Source organism: Electrophorus electricus, chromosome 15 (genome assembly GCF_013358815.1).
Source record: "Electrophorus electricus isolate fEleEle1 chromosome 15, fEleEle1.pri, whole genome shotgun sequence".
NCBI lineage: Eukaryota > Metazoa > Chordata > Actinopteri > Gymnotiformes > Gymnotidae > Electrophorus > Electrophorus electricus.
In genome coordinates, this window is record NC_049549.1 from 5441703 (window position 1) to 5462508 (window position 20806).

At 44.6% G+C, this 20806-nt stretch overlaps 1 protein-coding gene across 2 annotated transcripts; it reads left to right on the forward strand.

The window, feature by feature from the left end:
* Window positions 1-1318: 1318 nt before the first annotated feature.
* plppr4a (phospholipid phosphatase related 4a) lies at window positions 1319-19010 on the forward strand. Of its 2 annotated transcripts, XR_004776920.1 has the most exons (8): window positions 1319-1733; window positions 7972-8157; window positions 11335-11464; window positions 11797-11992; window positions 13291-13348; window positions 13691-13864; window positions 15037-16761; window positions 17588-19010. XR_004776920.1 is itself a non-coding variant. In XM_027028393.2 (7 exons), the coding sequence occupies exons 1-7, from the start codon at window positions 1656-1658 to the stop codon at window positions 16675-16677; spliced, it is 2463 nt and encodes an 820-aa protein (XP_026884194.2). In that variant the 5' UTR covers window positions 1319-1655; the 3' UTR covers window positions 16678-16946. The 2 variants fall into 2 exon arrangements, 1 of the variants encoding a protein (XP_026884194.2); XM_027028393.2 differs by lacking the exon at window positions 17588-19010 and having other exon boundaries at window positions 15037-16946.
* The last annotated feature ends 1796 nt before the right edge of the window (window positions 19011-20806 follow it).

The window sequence follows — 20806 nt, forward strand, 5'->3', positions numbered from 1 at the left end:
CTTTGTGACCTTACATTTTCATGGAAGGCTAATCCTGTAATTGTGTAATAGTGATAAATGTCCACAAGATGGCGAGTTTGCTTATGGAAATACTGTACAACTTCCTGAAGAAAATAAGTTATACGTCATCTCACTTCCATGTAGATAACCGGGAAGTGAAATAAGAGTTTTCATAACTGATTTCACCATAATTGCAGATGGAATTACTGAATAACCTTAATAAATAATACTATAATGAAAATAGATGCAGCTACACTTTGACTCCTCAATTCAGTTTGGGGTCGGGGGCCAGCTGTCCACAGAGATTTGTTCATCTATCACATGAAATAATTAGGTTCCCTTCTTTGTTAAGGACCCAACCTCATTACAGGAATTAGCTGTGTTGGATTGTGTTGGAAAGATACCTGTAGACAGGCCTTATCAGGTCCCAGTGGTTTAGGCTGTTGATTATAGTGACTGTCACTCCAGGCATTTCCAGCCCCAGTCCTGGAATCCACAAACACAAACACACACAAACACACACACACACACACACACACACACACACACACACACACACACACACACACACACACACACACACACACACACACACAAAGCACTTGTTCTCCCTGTTCTAACTTCTCAGGCTGTGCATCTTAGAATAGGGAAAACAAATGCCTGATGTGTCTCAGGTGAAAAACTGAACACACTACAGTGTTAGGCCATAAACGAACATTATATTCCACGTGGACATCTCATTTATTGTACAGCATATTGATTGTGCATTGATTGCTCGAGAGTGAGTAAGGAGTAATTACCCAGAAAAACTAAAGTGTCGAACTGACACCTAGAGTTAGTTCTTTTAGGTCCATCTGAACACAAACATTGAACACCGTAATGCAACTGTTGTAGTGGTAGTAGTGAGTGACAATGTTGACAAATCATCCAGAAAATGAGTTTTTAGCTCGACTACTTCTTTGTGGACTAGGTTACCGACAATTGGTCCAGAGTTGTGGTCGTTTTAAACAGATAGGGTTAGGTGTTGTGCTAAAGTTGTGACACCATACGTTGGAAACATGAAATAACATATGAACTGTGTTGCACCGCGTTTAGACATTTTGGGGCAGTCATGTACCCCGTAAAATAGGCAACCCATTCTATACAGATTAGCAACATACATGGTCTAACCAATATGATGGATGGCTTCTGTCACATACCAAGAGACGTTTCTATAGTCTTTGCTGAGCGCTCCGAAGACCTACGCTCCCTGCGTGCACGCGCACGCACTTACATTCACCGTGTGAAAATGGGTTTTTAGCACACCTCTGACGTCATTTTATCGTTATCTTTTCTTTTTTGCAGTCAAAGCCTGCCTTCTGACTTTAATCTGTAGACGAATTTGAGACATATCCATCTCCACTCCCTTGGAGGACATGTTTTTGCGGCGATTCCCTCGGCAGCGATCTTGATAGTAGTCTATTAGCGATTATAAAATGTTGCTCCTTAATAACGTTGCATTCGGTTTGCGGGTGTCCGTTCGGTTGGTTGCACTGAGACCACTCATTCCGTTCTAAGGATGGAGAAGGCACCAGTTTAAGGGAGCATAATTATCGCTGTCAGAGTGGCCGGCGAGGTTGGTTTTTAGTATCTCTCTTTATTCAGAAGCGTTGATCATGTCTGCGAAGGAGCGACTTAAAAGCAAGATGAGCAAAGACAGCGTTACCTTGCTGCCCTGTTTTTATTTCGTGGAGGTAGGTGAGATTGACACATCTACACTGTCACAGACCAAAATAAGACAAATACTATATTGAGCTGTTCCTTATGCCAGCGTACCTGTTCATGAAAGTCCAGTGGCATATGGCGGATTTTGGAAGAAGGATTTTGGATCTGATGATATTCACAGGTAGCAAGTGAACTGGCATAATGATCTTTATATATATATATATATATATATATATATATATATATATATATATATATATATATATATATATATATATATATATATATATATATATAGTGTATCTTTGCAATAACTTTCATATCGACTATATCCTTAATTTTGCTACTACTTCACTTGTCTTGAGATGGCAATGACTTGGTACGGAGTATTTATATGAAGAAAAAAAGAAAGAAAAATGTGTGTATTGAGAGAGGTCAATGTTTGCTGGAACGTTCTTCGTCCCTAGCCGTGGAGAATGCCTTTATGCTAAAAGCCCCCAAAAACACCGTTATAACGTAAGCCATGTCTCTTTCACGTACAATCCGTGGCCTGGTTATAACAGTACACCGTGCTGCGGAACGTGCACGCGGGAATAAATATAGGACAGGTAGACTCCTGAGAAATAGCACACAGAATTGAAGCCCTGTGCTGTCGATTTATTGTCCTCCCAGGAATGGAAAACACTAGCCCTCTTAAAATTAACACCAACCCTTTCCTAAACACGGATGCAACTGGTTAAGTCCTTTCCAAAGCGGCGGAGGTGCGGGGTGGAGGGGAGGGTGTGGGGGCAGGGGGGTGCAGTGGTGCACAGCGCTAACTGCAGCAGAAGGACGTTGTGTTGAAATATGGATCAACATGTTGCAGTATTACAGTAACTAATCTGTCGAGTTATAAGGATCACTCCTGCTCTCGGTATGAATTTATCTCACAGGGGACTAAAGATGCTTTATGGGCCATTTGGCTGTACAGTGCAGGGCAAGTATGATTTATCATGATTTAGGATTTTTATCCCTGGGAGACATTTTAAAAGACATATACCATGTCACCTGCTCATCACTAATACGCAGTAAAAGTGTCGAATAAAGTTTTACAGTGTTAATTTGTGTTGAGCTGGATTTATATTGTAGATGTTAGTTCAATGCTAAATATCTCATTCTTAAGCTTTAATTGTGATCAGCACTTACTATAAGACTGTATGATAATCATAAATCTATATTATTTGATTTAGGACTAATCCCTGAAGTTATGAGCTAATTTATTTTTCTCAAACTGAATAACTGCCAACTACGTATTTAAGAATTGATATTGATTATTCCTGTGGTTAGCAGCCAGAAATCATTGTGATATTCACAAACTTATAAACCCACTTGCTAAAGTTGTATTCTCTCAAACATCCTCATATAAACTAAAGTTTACTCCTCTGACCACTCTTCTGTCATGACCAGCCCCTCCCCGCTACCGTGTTCCGTGTTTTCCCTGTCTTGTGTTATTTTAGCTCCGTGCCATAGTTTTGTTTTCTCTTTCGTTCGATTGCTCACACCTGTCCCTCGTTTCTACCTTGTTAAGTTCATGTATTTAAACCCTGTTGTGTGCCCAGTGTCTTTGTGGTCCATTGTTTATTTGAGAGTTGTGTTTGGGTTAATGTCTGGATGGCTGTTAGCCTGTATTGTTATCCTAGCCTATGTTATAGCCTGCTTCCCCTCGTTTGTTTTTGTTTGTATGTAATGTATCCCCGTAATCTCCGTATTGGCTCAATGACCCTGGACCGCTATACCGACTCTTGGGTTTGCCCATAATAAATCTCGCTTTTCTCCGCACATCCTCACCGCTCAGCGTTACATTGTTTCTGAAATCCTATCAGGATTCAACCTGGTCAGCATTCTAATTACCTGTTACTTGTCATAGATTATCAGTCTCAGCCTATAAAAGCTTCTTTTATGGCAGTTATTCTTTGTGAACTATCACATTTGTCTTGTGGATGCTAAGTTTAATTCTTGTGCATTTGTGCATCCTACGGCCTGGTTAAAATTTGGTTCGCATATCACACTACAGTTCTGGCTCACCTACGTGCCTGTTTGCAGTGCATCAGTACAAGCCTGTCTGACTGCATCTCTTCCTGCTCCTTTGTCTGAAATAAATGGCCCTGTCCATTCACCAAGGCTTGCTCTCCTTGAGAAATACAAGCCTTTTTTGGAGCTTAGCTTCTCCTTATTCAAAGCCAGAACGATGAAGTGGATAGGCACACCAACCCCCACAGCAAATGCACTCACTTTGTACAGACTGGCAAAGTAGGTCTTGCTACAAGGGAGTGTTCTGTGGGTGTTCCGTACCTGAACCCACGATGGACCTGCGATTAGTGGCTCTCATTGGATAATATGCCTGCTCCCATCAAACTCCTAATGCAGACTGAGTGAGCAGACTGATCTGTTAAGAAGTACTTCTCTGAGAGACTGTACAGTGCTGCTTTCCCTGCTGCAACAGATCCATCCATAAGGCTGCAAATGAAAGTTGTAGAGATGCTCAGTTTAAGACCTGCCCTCTAAAACTGCACACTATCTGTGTAATGCTAGTGTTCTGGATTATGGCAAGGTAAGGAGAGGTCACTGAAATCAGTCATGTGACTAGAGACAAATGTTCTTATATACTGTTCCTGTACCAATGACCCTAGTACAGGAACAGTATCTTCTCCCCAGTAGCTAGGGTGACATGTCCATTTAGAAGATATAGCTGCAAAGCACAGCCTGGAAATATTCAGTGAAAATGAAACATGAAAATATATGGAATGTATACAATATAGAAGGTATAGGGGTAGTTTATGTGCAAGATATGGTTGACTAAGGTTCAGGGTAGTTTATGTGCAGAATAACATTAGTTAAGGCTAAGGTATCACATATCATGGATGTTCCTTTGTGGTTCTGTCAACTAGATTAGACTCTCATTTTGCTTGAGTTTCTGTTCAGGCAGCATGTGGCCAACCATGTGACTGACAGTTAACTAGTAACTTTGATGTAAAAGAGTCAGTAAGACAGACTGAAAAAGAGCATGACTAGGTAGAGTGGGGCAGATCTCATTTAACTGTGGCAAGAAAAGAGTTTGATCACTGGTCATTAGGCAAAAATAAAACTCATGTTTGGTGGAACTTTAATATTAACTGTAAAAGTGAAAGGTATGATACAAGTTATGATATTGCCTCTCGGTGTAATGGCTCATGGAGTAATGCAGTGTAACACAACAGATTGCAGTTGCAAAACCCTGTGGAACAAAATGTTTTTTGTGGTGTGTATTCATAAAACATGAAAATATTTCAATATCAGATATTAGTTTGCAATGGTTTTTGAAGAAAAATGTCTGATTTAGTTGTTAGTTATCAACATTTTGTAATTATTAGCTCCTGAGTGCAATAACAGCAATGGTATACTGTGCCCTACATAAAAAGCCCAACCAAGCTCTAGCTAATATGAGGTTAATTCTGTGAGCCTTCAAAATAAGGTTTTGTTGGCACTGTGAAAATGTTATATGCATGTTTGCCTTACTGTGACCTGTGTTTGTTTACATCACATATCTTACCTTCATGTGAACCCAATGTGGGGCTAGAAGTAGGTATATCCTGAGGGTACTAAGTGGAATGAGGCTTCTTTATTGACTTCTTAACACTTGTGGAACTCTGGAGCTTAATACACTGGAAAGGAAAATCAATGCAAACAGCTCTGAGAGATAAAGTTCCTGTTTTTTAAGCCCAACCAATATAGAATTTATAGAAAATCTGATAAGATTTCTAACATTCCAGTGGCTGGTATAGAATTTGTTGGGAAAATATTAAAATTGCCTTGCCCTCAAGTAAATGCAAACCAATTGGTATATGTTGTTTCAAATGGGCAGCTTGCATTTAGAGCTGCTGTGGCAAGTTCCCACTCACGTGGTACTGAAGCAGTGAGTCAACAGCACGGTTTCTCTGCAGCTGCCTGGCTCATGAGGAGAAGCCTTCAGACTTTTCTCATTAACACTATAAATGTTGGCTGAAGAGTGCACTGGTTGCTAATAAACCTCTATTTAAATCTGAATGGATTTATTTATGTATATATAACATAAACTGGAGTATAGCATTTATGAACCACAGGTTTACAGTCCAGTTCAGGTGGACACTCAGCCAGTCCACATACAGTGTTGCAGGTCTCAGCAGGCCTAAACTTGTAATCCAGAGCTTTGCAACTCTTTGATACCTGGTTGAGGTGTATGAGGAGTTGGAACAGAACAACATGGACTGAATGATGGATACAAAGAGACCATCATTAAGTCCAGCTTGTTTTGTTCCAGCTCCTCATACACCTCAACCAGGTAACAAATAGCTACAATGGTCTGGATTGAGAACCTCTCCTTTAAATAAGATATCAGTTGGTCTAGTTTTTGGTCAAAGGTGATACAGCAATTGATATTTGGGTTCGCTAGACCTATTGCTATCTGTTCAAGAAAGTGTTCGTATTTAGCTTTTATTTCTATATTATTTTCTCTTTCCTTGTGGAATTAATTTTAATTTCAGTTTATTTTCATTTAGTTTCAGTTCAATTTCATGAAGTAGCCATTATACTGACACCTCATGGCCTGGATATTTCAGGGATTCTGTATTAAATCTATTTTAAACATGGTTGCCTCTATGGGGGGCTGGGGGCAGGGCGGTTTGCTCTATGGAGCATAAACTGGTTCATTTGAAAACTACCAGGCAATTTGATTCTTCATCTCATGTGAGCTGTACTTTATAGAAAACGTTTTAAAAATCTCTCAGAAATATCATTTGATACATTTCACTGCTAAAAAAACATTTTGCTCCGTGGCCACAGGTGTATAAGACATTTTTGCTCCGTGGCCACAGGTGTATAAAACCAAGCACCTGTGTACAAGCAGACTGCTTCTATAAACATTTGTGAAAGAATGGGTCGCTCTCAGGAGCTCAGTGATTTCCAGTGTGGTACCGTGATAGGACGCCACCTGTGCAACAAGTCCAGTCATGAAATTTCCTCGCTACTAAATATTACACAGTCAACTGTCAGTGGTATTATAATAAAGTGGAAGCAATTGGGAACGAAAGCAAGTCAGCCATGAAGTGGTAGGCCACATAAAATGACAGAGCGGGGTCAGCGGATGCTGAGGTGCATAGTGCACAGAGGTCGGCAACTTTCTGCAGAGTCAGTCGCTACAGACCTCCAAATTTGATGTGGCCTTCAGATTAGCTCAAAAACAGTGTGTAGAGAGCTTCATGGATTGAGTTTCCATGGCCGAGCAGCTGCATTCAAGCCTTACATCACCAAGCACAATGCAAAGCATCGGATGCACTGGTGTAAAGCATGCTGCCACTGGACTGTAGAGCAGTGGAGACGTGTTCTCTGGAGTGACGAATCATGCTTTTCCATCTGGAAATCTGATGGATGAGTCTTGGTTTGGCAGTTGCCAGGAGCACAGCACTTGTCTGACTGCATTGTACCAAGTGTAAAGTTTGGTGGAGGGATAATTATGGTGTGGGGTTCTTTTTCAGGAGTTGGCCTCAGCCCCTTAGTTCCAGTGAAAGGAACTGTTAATGCTTCAGCATACCAAGAGATTTTGAACTGTTTCATGCTCCCAACTTTGTGGGAACACTTTGGGGATGGCCCCTTCCTGTTCCAACATGATTGCACACAAGTGCACAAAGCAGGGTCCATAAAGACATGGATGAGCGAGCTTGGTGTGAACGTACTTTACTAGCCTGCACAGAGTCCTGATCTCAACCCAATAGAACACCTATGCGATGAATTAGAGAGGAGACTGCAAGCCAGGCCTTCTCATCTGACCTCACAAATGCGTTTCTGGAATGGTCAAAAATTCCCATAAACACACTCCTAAACCTTGTGTAAAGTCTTCCCAGAAGAGTTGAAGGTGTTATAACTGCAAAGGGTGGGCTGACATCATATTAAACCCTATGGATTAAGATTGGGATGTCACTCAATTTCATATGCTTGCAAAGGCAAATGAGTGAATACTTTTGGCTATATAGTGTAGTTAAAGCACATTTTTTTGGTCTTGGTTCTGAAGATTCTTTTCTAATCATTATCATGATTAGAAATATATATCATGAAATATTATCATGATTGTGCTTCATTCTTCTTCTTAAGCATCTTTATTTCTAATTTAAATTGAATATATGAAAATGTTTTATTCACTGTATTAGCACTAGTGTTCTCTAGTAGCGTTAGCTTGCTGTAATAACCCTCAACATTCTCCCGCTGTTTCATTCCCAGCTCCCGATCCTGGCATCTTCGGTGGTGAGCCTGTACTTCCTGGAGCTAACGGACATCTTCAAGCCTGTGCATTCAGGTTACAGCTGCAATGACCGGACGCTGAGCATGCCCTACATCGAACCTAAGAAGGAGGTCGTTCCCTTCCTCATGCTCTTCAGCCTGGCTTTTGCTGGCCCAGCAGTCACGGTCAGTCTTGCTTGTGCACCCGCTGTGGCCAGCCCCAGAGCCTGGCCCCATAGTCGGCCTCAGTGATGCCACACCAGCCTGGCCTGGTCCGAATCACATGACATTCAGTGTCAGGCCCACTCTCACAACACTGTGATCAGGCCACGTCCCAGTTATACCAGCTGAAACAGTGTAATTGATGATAATGCAGTGATGATGTTCCCATACACCTCTGCTTCATGTATAGTTTCCAATCCAAGCTCCCCAGTTTCCCCCTGACCCCGCACATGCAGGCCTATGTGCTCCATGCCTCTTTGGCCGCATTAGGGTAAAACATGAGAAAATGTGTGTAGCGTGAAGTCTCTGGCGCTGGGATTAAGGGACCACAGAGGAAGAAGCTCTCATGGTCATGGTTCTTATCAGAGTCTCAACTTCTTTCCAGTATCCCAGCCAGGGTTCCACTATCAACCGTGACTAATCCCCCAGTGGATCTTACTCATCCCCCAACTCCTTTCCTTCAAGCTGAAAGGAGGAAAGAGGAATTTATTTTTTTTTGAGCCACCGAGTATCCAGTCAGAAGACAGTTACAATGACTGTCTTGTGTCTTCTAATACTTATTGAAGCATTTTAATTAGAAACTAATTGATGTCCCAGTGCTGTTTTTACAGTAATGATAGTCTGGTATGCAGTTTGAAATTCTCAAGAATTTCAAGACAGGTTGAACAATTACACACTCTTCCTTTAAAATACTTTGAAACATTGATAGAAAGATGAACTGGCATATGACTGTCGTAGAGAAGCCCTGTAAGGCAGAAGAACAGTAACAATTGCCCTCATGGCATATATACTGCTTTACACAGTATGAATACGTGCACTGTTGAGGCAAGATATTTGCTTGTTTTGTAATATTGCAAATTGCAATGTCAAATTAATGTATACTCACATTAATTAACGTATACTCATATCTCAGCATAAAGCCTGTGTTTGACAGGTACTTGCTCTCTCTCTCTCTCTCTCTCTCTCTCTCTCTCTCTCTCTCTCCTCTTCCTCCTCTCTCTCTCCCTCTGTCTTAAACTTCCCTTTCTCCCTCTGTCTCTCACCTTTTCTCTGTCCTTCAACCTCTCTCTCTGGCTCCCTCTTTCTCTTTCCTGCTCTCATTTTTTCTCCCTTTCCATCACTCTCTCTCTCTCTCTCTCTCTCTCTCTCTTCCTCTCTGGCTTTGTCTCCTTCTCCCTCTGTCCTGCTCTCCCTCACTCTTTCTCTCTGTCTCTCTTCTTCTCTCACCCTCTCAGTTTTTTCTCCCTGTGTCCCTCATGCATGTTCAGTTGTCCTCCTCACTGTCAGTGGTGTCCCGACTGCCGCCCACAACCGTGCTACCCTGCTGGGAGACGGCTCGCACGCCTCCCCGAGCCCCCCACCCAACCTCCTGCACCCGGCACTGCGCCTCACAAGGACTACTGAATGCCGTTCGCCACCACTTTATCTGCCCGTCGGAATATAATACACACGTGAACATTAGACGTTGACTGGGTCGTGGATGAGGCAGCAGGTGCGTGGCCACCGAGAACCGAGAATGGCTGCAAAGGAGAGCAGCCATTTCCTGTCTGCTTGGAGCAGAAAGGCTGGAGCGTAATATTGTACTTCAAGTCTATTTTAAGATCTGCGCCCAGTTCCACCCATGAACAGTTTTCAAGTTCTGCTTGTTTCTGTAGACAAGGCCTTTGAGAGTCAGATTCATTGTTTTCATTTTCACATTTTCTAGTGAAATGATGTGCTTTCTTCCCAGTCTGTCTACATACATGCATACATGCCCCAAAGGTACAAGCCCAGGCACAAGCTTTTTATACATAAGAAGGTGTGCCAGGCACTTTCCTGCCATTCCATCGCTTCAACACACACCACACCATTCGTAATTCTTGTATAGCAGTCACCGGTTGAGAACACTGATCAGTCTTTCCAGACGTTCATTTTCAGGACACCAGGTGCTTGCCCATCAAGTAAATGTGAAGTACAGACAGTACTGAAATCATGTTGTTCAGAGCAATTGCGTTAGCTGCACCTTCATCCATTTGATCGTCCATTTGTGTCTTTAATGAGTGTTTCTGGTTTTACCAGCGCCTCAACAACACATTGTATGACTCAGGCAGCTCCTCCAGACTTGACTAATCAGTTCTCACCCAGTGATTCGGTTCTCGTGTGAGATGTGTTCGATTTAAGCCTGTGCTGGCTTTCAGTGCCCTTAACAACAGTACTCTGGATCACTCAGTGGAAATGCAGCCAGACGATTCTGTGGTGGAACATTTGGACAGTAGGTGATGTGTGATGCATTTTCGGTTTCTCTGAAGAGTTGAAGCAGGGGTGGTAGTTTTATCATTCCAGACAGCCAGTCATGCTTTTCTCGCAGTTTGCAAGTTTTGTGTGTGTGTTTCACTGATGATGGTACCACCTCCATCTAAAACTGAAAAACTGACATGAATCAGTCCAGTGGGATGTACACAGAATCAGTGTTTGCTTTGAGCTTGGCTAGTGGGTGGTGTGTGGGTGTGTGTGTGTGTGTGTGTGTGTGTGTGTGTGTGTGTGTGTGTGTCCATTTGTATCCTGCAGTATCTCAAGCTGTCCTGTTGCAGGGGCAGCTGCTCTGGTTTATGGGTTGATATCAACCTTGTTCCAGGGCCTGGGTTTCTTTTCCCCTCTCTCTCTCTCTCTCCCTCTCTCCCTCTCTCTCTCTCTCTCTCTCTCTCTCTCGCCCTCTCCCCCTCTCTCTCTCTCTCTCTCTCTCTCTCTCTCTCTCTCTCTCTCTCTCTCTCTCTCTCTCCCCCCCTCTCTCCCTCCTCTCTCTCACATGCACTCTCTGTTTGGCAGAGCTATATCTGCATCAGTCTAAACATGTATTTATGAAGAAGGTGGTCAGGATCGTCTTGTAATTACTGATGCAGTGGTTTATATCTTTGTTAGTGTACACTGTCACAGTGGAAATGTGTTTTCCTATGCTGATATGCAGTTTTGAATGGAACTGATCCTTCATTACTGTCCCTCTCATATGGAACAGATGAAGAGTAAGTGGTTACTGTGCTTGCAGTAATGGATACGTCGGCAATTCTCTTAGCGCTGACCCCAGGTGGCCATTAGCTGCGCTGCGTTTGGTGGGCACAGCAATTGCTGATGGAGTAACCACAGAGAAATGTCTCCCCCTTATAGATTATGATCGGTGAGGGAATCTTGTACTGTTGCTTGGCCAGAAGGAACATCGCCATCAAAACTGAAGCCAACATAAATGCTGCTGGCTGCAATTTTAACTCCTACATCCGGCGGGCTGTAAGGTTTGTGGGTAGGCAGTCATTTTTAATGCCCTTCTTTAATTTACTACTAAGCATTACATTTTTAATAAGGTAACTGATTACTTGTACCAAGTGCCAATAGTAACAATAGTACTGGTACTATTCAGTTATTTTTTGATCTCCAATGTTTGTCTTATAAATAATATTATTTCTAATTTAACATTATGTTTTCATTTTTGGAAGACATTTCTGAAGTTATGTTATGAACTGCTGTGCTTGTGGGCATTTACTTGTGTGTGTGTGTGTGTGTGTGTGTGTGTGTGTGTGTGTGTGTGTGTGTGTGTGTGTGTGTGTGTGTGTCTGTCTGTCTGTCTGTCTTTAGGGGTCCATGTGTTCGGCTTGTGCATCACAGCCCTCATCACTGACATAATCCAGCTCTCCACTGGCTACCATGCTCCTTACTTCCTGACAGTGTGCAGGCCCAACTACACAACACTGAACACCACCTGTGACGAGAACGCCTTCATTGTGGATGACATCTGCTCAGGGCCCGACATCACAGCTATCAACGCTGGCAGGTCAGACGGCCCAAGAAATGTTCAGCCCACAGGCTTTGCTTGCTAATGTAGTCCATCATAGTGGCGATCACATATTTGCTGCCAGTTTGAGTAAAATGTGCTAGGGTCTGAACAAATTCGGATGATTTGATATGAAGCGTCTTTGTAGGTCACTCCCCAGACTGTGATGCCAAACCAAAGCAGCCTGAAAGCTTTTTTTATCCCAGACAGAGAGATTCAGGTGGCTTTGCTAGGCATAAACACTCTGATCCCAAATTTCATTACATCCCTGTAGTTTAGACACACTAGAATCGCATCTGACTGGGAAATAAATTCTCTGAACAAAGAATGCACATATTTGTATTTCATATTGGTAACACATTTATGAAATGGATAGCCGAAGTGTTAAATAATTCATTGGGCCTCCTGTCTATCTCACGTTGCGCAGTGTGTTTCCCATTGGTGTAGTGGCGTGGAGGAAGCTGAGAGTGCTAGCATGGGAGTGCTAGCGTGCACCATTCTCCCAAGCCCACGCGGAACTCGGTACTTGCGCTAGGCTCGCGAAGCTCTCGCAGAATGGCTCCGGTGCACCCACATGCCCCTCCCCAGCCTTCGCTCTGCTCTTCTGTCCTCGACAGATTTACAGATTTTCCACTCAGTCACTGAGCACCAATTAGAGTGCCTTTGTTCAGGCAGCATGTAGGCAGACTGCCCTTGATGTGGCTGAGGGAAAAAATGAAGCACCTGGACGTATTTATTGGTGAATGTTTAGGTGCCGCCCTGTGCCCCAGTTTCTGACCAAAGACCCAATGCTGGCTGGATATTTTTTGGGTTTTGGAGCATTTTTGACAGTGAAGTGGGTGTTATGCTGACCTGAATGGATCAGACACTGTGTTGCAGGAGTTTTCACATAATGTCAACATCTCTGCTGAAATGAAAGTGGGCTTATATCCAGACATTTCATGCCAGCACCCCTGTAGTTAGAAACTGACCACTGCCAAAGATCTGAAGGTTATCTAACGCAACACATAACAGTACCTCTATACCTTCAAGATGTTTCTATTAAATAAAATGATTCTCGTAAAAGGGATGATAGGTATATGCATATATACACATGGGCTAACTGCAGTGTGCTCCAGTGGTTGGAGAATTCTGGAGAAGCAGAGAGTTTTGGATGGAAGTCCTTCTTCAGCTGTTCAGGTGAACCGCTACTGAAAAGGGTGAACCATTGCTTTACAGTGGCTGTCCTTTGAGCCCCACCCCCCTGAGTCGGTTGCAGGGCAATGGAGAGCTGAGCCTGTGTGTGCTTGTCATTGCAGGAAGTCCTTCCCATCCCAGCATGCCACCCTGGCTGCCTTCGCTGCGGTGTATGTCTCTGTAAGTGAATCCCCCCACTTGACTTTCCATGCCCCAATCCATGCTCTCATTCCATCATAACCTCATCAAGGATAAACCTTGCCTCCTGTTCTGACTCCCAGTTTTGATTTGAGTTGTAATCATTTTCAGTCCTTTGAATAATCAACTCAGAGCTGACTGGGCCCTTCATACCCACCAGCCGGAAAATCTTTGCTTTGTATTAATTAGGTCACAACAGTAGAAAACCTATATCCATAACTACTCCCCTACCAAAAAGCTGTGTGGTAATGGAGCTGCCAGGCTAGCTTGCGAACCCCGGGGTCCCCCTATCGTGACAGGGCTTCATGTGGTCCACTACTGCAGATGTACTTCAACGCCACGCTGACCGACTCCTCCAAGCTCCTCAAACCTCTGCTCGTCTTCTCCTTCATCATGTGTGCTGTCATCTGCGGCCTGACGCGTATCATCCAGTTCAAGAACCACGCCATTGATGTCTACTGTGGTTTCCTCATTGGTGGCAGTGTTGCCATCTACCTGGTAAGTGTCCACCCCTGATGCACCCCCCCACAAATCCCCCCCAGGTACCAATCTCAGGTCTCCCACCTAGCAGTTCCCATCTCCGGACACTGCCCTCCTCCCCGGGTCCCTGTCAAGAAATACCCACCCCTAGCCCCAAGTTCCAGTCTCAGACCCAAGTCCTGAAGTCACTATTTGAAGGCTCCACCCTGCCGGTCTCTGTCTCAAGAACCACCCCTACCCCAGCCCAATTTGGGGACCACCCCTTGCTTTCCCCCTGAGCCAAGTGAGCAATGCATCTCTCGCTCTCTTCCTGTATAGAGTCGCCTGTTATAAATAACCCCTGCACAAAATCCTGCACAGAGGCTGCCTCCTCCTCTTCCTCCCACATACTCCCGCTTGCTGTTTTTTTTTCCTTTCTTCTCTGCTGCTCTGCCTGCTGGAGAAGCTTCCAGCTATTCCCCAGGCCCGTGCAGTTGATCACAGAACGTGGGAGTGGGGAGCGTCCATCGTACTTCCTGCACAGCTGTCAATCTACTGCAGCAAGAGGTCTGGGAACCAGTACTCTCTGTCTCATCACAAAGGAACTCCAACCTTGACAACCTAAGAGGGGCCTCAGAGCTAATCACTCTTCCTGATGTTGATGGAGTAGAGGAAATGCTGAACTATGCTGTGCAGGAGTTCCAAAAAGCAAAGAACCAAAGAAACATGGCTATGAAGGACAATTCAACAGTCCTTGATCATTTGCAGAGGTCTCTGTGGTGGGTGACTTGGTAAATGAGTGCCCCATAGCAGCCATCTGTTGCTGTGTGCTATTGCTCCACCGATATTGTGCTGTGCTGTGTTACAGGGATAATTAGGTTATAATGTTGCCATACAGGTAATTGATTGTAATGCAGTGATAATGTTTCTGTTGTGCTTCAAGCAGTGGTTTCTGATCCGAGTCCCGGTGACCCTGGGCCCCATGTGATTTTTCTGCTTGTCCCAGTTTTAACTGATCGAGCTCATGAAAGGTTTGATAATCAGCCATGCAGAATCAGGTGATTTAGATTATGGGATTCAGGGGTTTTAGATTAGGTGATTCAAGTGTGTTAGATTAGGGGATTGAGGTGTGTTAGATTATGAGATTCAGGTGTGTTAGAGATATACAATAAGATATACAATGACAGTGTTGCTTTGTGGTTCTGCCCCAGGGCCTGTACGCAGTGGGGAACTTCAAACCCAGTGAGGACACCTCCCTCCATCAACGGCAGCGCCTGCATGCCCACCTGCACCCCCACCCGCACCCCCACCCACACCCGCACCCACACCCACACCCACACCCACACCCACACCCGCAGCCCCTGCCACCGCCACAACAACCCCAGTCGACCCTGCAGATCTCGGGGCAGCCACAGGCACTCGTGCCCCCGGCAGTGCTGCGTGAGCCCCTACGTCCGCTGCCCAACCTGACAACGGAGCATGTAGCACGCCTGCTGCAGCCCAAGAGCCTGAGCATGCGTGAGCGGCCCACATCAGCACGCTCCGAAAGCATCCTGCTGCGCGGGCCGCAGCGCTCCGGCAGCTCCATGGGCAGCCTGAAGCGGGCAAGTACCGAGCTAGAGTGTATAACCCCGCCCAGTCCACTGTGCAAGGAGAGCCTGGTGACGTTCAGCAACACGCTTCCGCGCACGCACTCGTTGGGCGGCGAGGAGCCCATACCCCGCCGCCACGCCGCCATTCACGCCTCCATGGACTCCACGCGCTCCAAGCAGCTCCTGTCGCAGTGGAAAAGCAAGAACGAGGGCCGCAAGATGTCGTTGCAGGCACTGGGGGCAATGGTAATGCCGGAAGGTGAAGAGGTGCGCTCACCGCAGAGGAGCATGGAGCTACGCTGCAGCTCTGAGCCGGCCGCCATGGGCCTGGACGGTGAGCTGCGCGGTGGGCCAATGCCACAGTATGTCAAGTTGCCGCCTGGTGCCGTGCCACTGCCCAATCATGTTGGAGGTGGTGGGCTGGCAGGAGGGGCCCGCGTGTCCATCCAGTCACGGCCAGGTTCATCGCAGCTGGTGCACATCCCCGAGGAGACGCAGGAGAACACGTGCTCCTCGCCGCGAGAGGATTGTGGGGAGGTGTGCGATGGCGGAGGTGGGAACGGGCGCTCCAAATGGCTGAAGGTGGCGGAGAAGAGCGGCGTGTGCAGGACTAACAGCCAGCCGCGCATCATGCAGGTGATCGCCATGTCCAAGCAGCAGGGCATGCTGCAGGGCAGCCCCAAGAGCGAGGGCAGCACCGTCAGCTGCACGGGCTCCATCCGCTACAAGGCGCTGACGGACCAGGAACCAGGCCCGGGCATCGTGCATGTGGACGCGCACCCAGAAAGCCGGCCCATGGTGAAGTCGCCCTCGGCCGATGGTACCGGCTCGTGGAGGTGGAGGCCACAGGAACGCGCCAGCCTGCGGCAGTCCTTCGAGCTCAACGACCTCAACCGCGACTCGGAGAGCTGCGACTCGCTCAGGGACGCCTACGGCTCCGTGGATGGCCAGCGCAGCCTGCCGGACATGAGCAACCCCCACCACCCACACTTCCACCACCACCACCATCCACACCACCCACACCACCACCCGCACCAGGGCATCACCACCATCCGTGTGACACCTGTGGAAACAGGCAGTGAGGCCGCCTCCGAGACGCTTTCCGTTGCCTCCAGCCGGGACTCCACCCTCCGACGCAAAAACAACGTCAATGTCATCATGCTGCCTGACCGTGGCCCAAGTCCGGACAACACCAGGAACCTGCCACATTTTTTCAAAGCCTCCCCCACTCCTCCTCCCACCGTGACCTTTAAAGACTGAGCCTGAAGTTATTCCCTTGTTTTCTTTTTTTTCCAATCCCGGAGTGGCCTTGCTCGCTTGACTTGCAGTTCTCCGGAGGGACAGGTAAGAGCTGGTCAAACTGGATTTTTCCATCTCTCGCCTTCCCCATGGCCAACGGGCTCCTCTGACCCACGTGAGGCAGCGTTGCGCAATCTCACTCTCTTTTTTGAGGCTCTATGGTGATGGTGGTTTTGTGATTTGGCTTATACAATTATACTTCTTTTCTGTTTTATAATCATTATCATATGTTAAGAGACTTTAAGAGACTTTTTGTCAATGATAGTGTCTTGACTACCTAGACAGTGTTTTTTAAACTTTCATCGTCCTTATTGAATATGTATGTTGTCTTATATGGCAACATGTGGGTGCTTTTGAAAACTTATTTCATACCATATCCAGTGTGAAGGCATATTTTTCTCAGTGTAAATATTTGTATCTGGTCACATTATTTAGCCTCACTATAAAACCACTGCTAATGGTTAACAGATATATCCTCACAGCGCTGCGAATATTTTAGCCATGTTGCTTGTAGAACCAGTAGGGGAATGTGATTGTTGATGTTTACAGAGAGTCCAATCAGTAGTGTATACACCAGATGGTGGAGAGGGAGCTTACTTTAGTATGCCCTATGCATTGCACATTGAGCTGACCATATATGAGCTGCTTTCATTGAGGTAGTAGACAGTACTCTTCAGTGCACAGTGGCATCAGGTCAAAGGATTTATAGATAACACTTTGCCTTAAACTAGGCGTTAGTTTGCAGATGAGGATTACATTCAGTTGCACCTCACATCAGTCATATTTACCTGCCTTTGAAATTGATCCTGTACTTATTATTTTACTCAGTCTGCATATTGTTTATTACTTTTGGCTTAATTCTGTTTTTGAGTTTGTAGACAGCTTGGATATTTACAGCAGGGCTCCTTCCCAACCTGCCCTTCACCCACCACCTGCTGGGGGAGGATTGGGATCGGCAGGGTCATCCACCTCCTTTTCCTCCACCACTCCATGTCGCCTCCCGAAAATGGTTCCGGCTCCAAACCGCTGGCGGTGTGCAGAGAACGAAGGTTCAGCTTCGATTCTTTTTGTCCCTCATCACAGGAATATTCCTCTAATAATCATTATTCATAGAGTGCCTCCGAAAAAAATCAGAGCCAGATATTGATTTATTGCTGTAAATTACTGTATCTGTGCCAATGCAGGACAGTATCTCCCTAATACAGTAATGTGCCGCATAATCGCCAGATGCTCTGGATGCTTTTAGATACCTTCTTTGAGGTGCAGAACAGCACTATCAATAGCTTTGTGTGTGGCACTGAACATTTGTCATGATGTGGGATCTTGCTACACTTTAGACCGAGTACCAGGGCCTAGATTGCTAGCATTTTCAGTGCATTTCACTGTTAGTAAAAAAGTAAAAAAGCACATGCCTGGTTGAAGAGTTAGACCCTGACAGCGTCAGTGAAAAATGCACAAACGGAAAAACAGGTGAGCCTGACCCCCTGATCTCCTTTTTTGGGGGGCAGGAGAAGTCAGGTGAGGGCTTCCTTGTTAATGAACCGAGCGCTGATGCCAGCGTTTGTGACCCTGCCGCATTGTTTACATCATATTTACAAGACAAAAAAAAAAAAAGAATGTATTAATAACCCTGATAACTTCAACATGATGAGAGTTTAACTGCAACAAAGTACAGTAACATTTATAGAACTTAATGATTAAGGTAATTTTTATTACTTCTGTCTCATTCAAAATTAAATGACACTGATACACATATACATATTTTCAATGTATGTCTTAAAAGGATATATCAGAAATTAGCCATTTAATTTTAGAATTTTATACATGACTGTACAGTATAAATGTACCCTACAAAATGGCTTTAAACTGATCTTAGAACTGCATGGTCATCTGATATTGTATGTACTGTAACAATGTTTCTTTTTGGATATTTGAGTTTGTTTTTGTTTTTGTAAATGATGCCTTTTGATGGTGAAGGTTGTTACCTTTATATATGCTCAACAGTGCATTCTATCCAGTCAACCAATTAACCACTGGGTCTTTGTAAATAGATAATTGTAGTTTTGCCGGTGAACTCATGCTATAGTGTGAATTAAAAGAGAGATGTTAAATTTGGACGGTGTTATTCACATGAGCAGCTGTTTAAAGAGTGATCACATGGAACACATTTATTTGAGTGCTATAAAGAAATGCATTCCTTTTTTGCATTGGAACAAACAAGGTGGAACATGGTTGTAATGGCTTTTTGAAGTTGAACTTTAAAGACATGACAAATAAATAACCTGATATTTTAACCCCCTTGGGTTTGCTTTGCAATGTGTTTTCAGTGGGGATGATATATCTTATACATATTAAAATAAATGTTTGGTATCACGGTTAAACAGAATTGTTTTAATTTGAACCATTTTGTTATACTGTGTCATGGAATGACATCTTATACAGAGAGTAAGATAACAGTTTGCGTTTATTTATGCTCCTGCCCATTATTAACACAGCATATTTTCCACAAATGACTCTGTTGCCTTTTTTTGGATTATAAAAAGACCTTTTTGATATATTCCTTTGCTCTTTGTTACAAACCAAAAGATTCTCATGTGATACAAAAATGAAACGTTTGAAGTTTTCAAGGTTATATCATCTTGGCAAGGCGTGTTGTAATTGCTATCAGTCTGTGGTGTTATCCTGGGCTGAACATTTGTTGAAGTGCTGTGCTGAACAGTTGGTCTTACTCCTCCGGATGTAGCCGGAGCTCTTCCACCAGTCCGTCTGTGGGAATGTGTGTGGCACCCACACGGCTCCCAGAATTTCATGAAGGAGAATCATTCTCTCCGTGGCTGCGTTGAGGGTGGTTGGTGGGGCTTGGGGGTGGGGTCTGGTTCGCGCTGCTGTATGCTTATCAGAGGATCTTAAGTGGGTCAGAGAGCTGACCTAAATTGAGAGACAAGGAGGCACTATTCTGTTGCCTACAGGCCCAGTGGAGCACATGTACGGCATGAGGGAGGAGCGAGGGAGGGTGGAGAGGCCTCCGACAGAGGTGGAGAAGGGAGGTGGAGAAGGCAACCAGAGGTGGATGCTGTAAGGGTAAAGCAGATAGCAAAACAAACAGATGAATTGCAGCGAAAAGTGCAGAAGAACAGACTGAGCAAGCATAAGGAAAGAGGAAGAGGATAAACAACTAGAGAATAAAAAGACTGGCAATAAGAGAAAGCAAAGCAAATGCAACACAAAATCAGATCGAGGTAAGGAAAAAAGCTTGCCAGTTAGAATAAGTAGAGGTAACTCACTAAAGATGATGCTGTGGGCGACGCTGAGTAATTTGTAGTTTCGTGCCAAGGTCATTTCAAGCTTATAATAAAGCTAAGCTGAGGCAGGCATAATCAACCCTTTAGGTCTGGTCAGTGTGTGGTTGAGGCCCTTTGGCACTGATCTTGTAATAGGGCCGTTTATTTTTTAAAAATAAACATTGACCAGACTTCAAAGGACGACAGTGGTAATATGCTTGCCATCAACTAATGTACCCAACTAATGTGTTTCAAAGGTTTGCAGCAAAAACTGTCTGCTATCGTTACATGGCTTTTTAGTGAAATTGGTGCAATTTTGTTTAAAGGCATCTGTTACTAATATTGGCAGACTGAGCACTAGCTTACTGTTTTTTTCTGCTGTGAAAATGTTTAATGGGTTTTGGCAACAGATGCACACACACACACACACACGCACACACACACATATATATATATATATATATATATATATATATATATATATATATATATATATATATATCTGAAGAACATTCCAGGGAGTAACTGCAGTGTACTGTTTCTAAACGTGTAGAGGTAGTAATAATTGTAGTGCAGTACACAAAGTTTTCAGAGAAATGGGATGTGTGGGACAGAACATCAGCTGTACAAGCAAGGTGCTTCTGAAGATGTAGAGGATGCAAACATGTAATTTGGTCATACATTACAAAGCTCACTGCTTCAGAAGTTTTACTAGACCAGTGCTGACAAGTCCTCTGGTTTCTGTAAAACAACATCATAGATGAACTGTTGTGAAGAACACTCTGGTCTTTCCTTTGGCTCAGCAAGGG

Excerpts from the sequence above, each read along its gene's own strand:
- plppr4a (XM_027028393.2), top strand. The coding sequence starts at position 1,656 with ATGTCTGCGAAGGAGCGACTTAAAAGCAAGATGAGCAAAGACAGCGTT. Across the intron at positions 11,465-11,796 it reads GCGGGCTGTAAGGTTTGTGG|GGGTCCATGTGTTCGGCTTG; the intron begins GTAGGCAGTCAT and ends GTCTGTCTTTAG. Across the intron at positions 11,993-13,290 it reads ACAGCTATCAACGCTGGCAG|GAAGTCCTTCCCATCCCAGC; the intron begins GTCAGACGGCCC and ends TTGTCATTGCAG.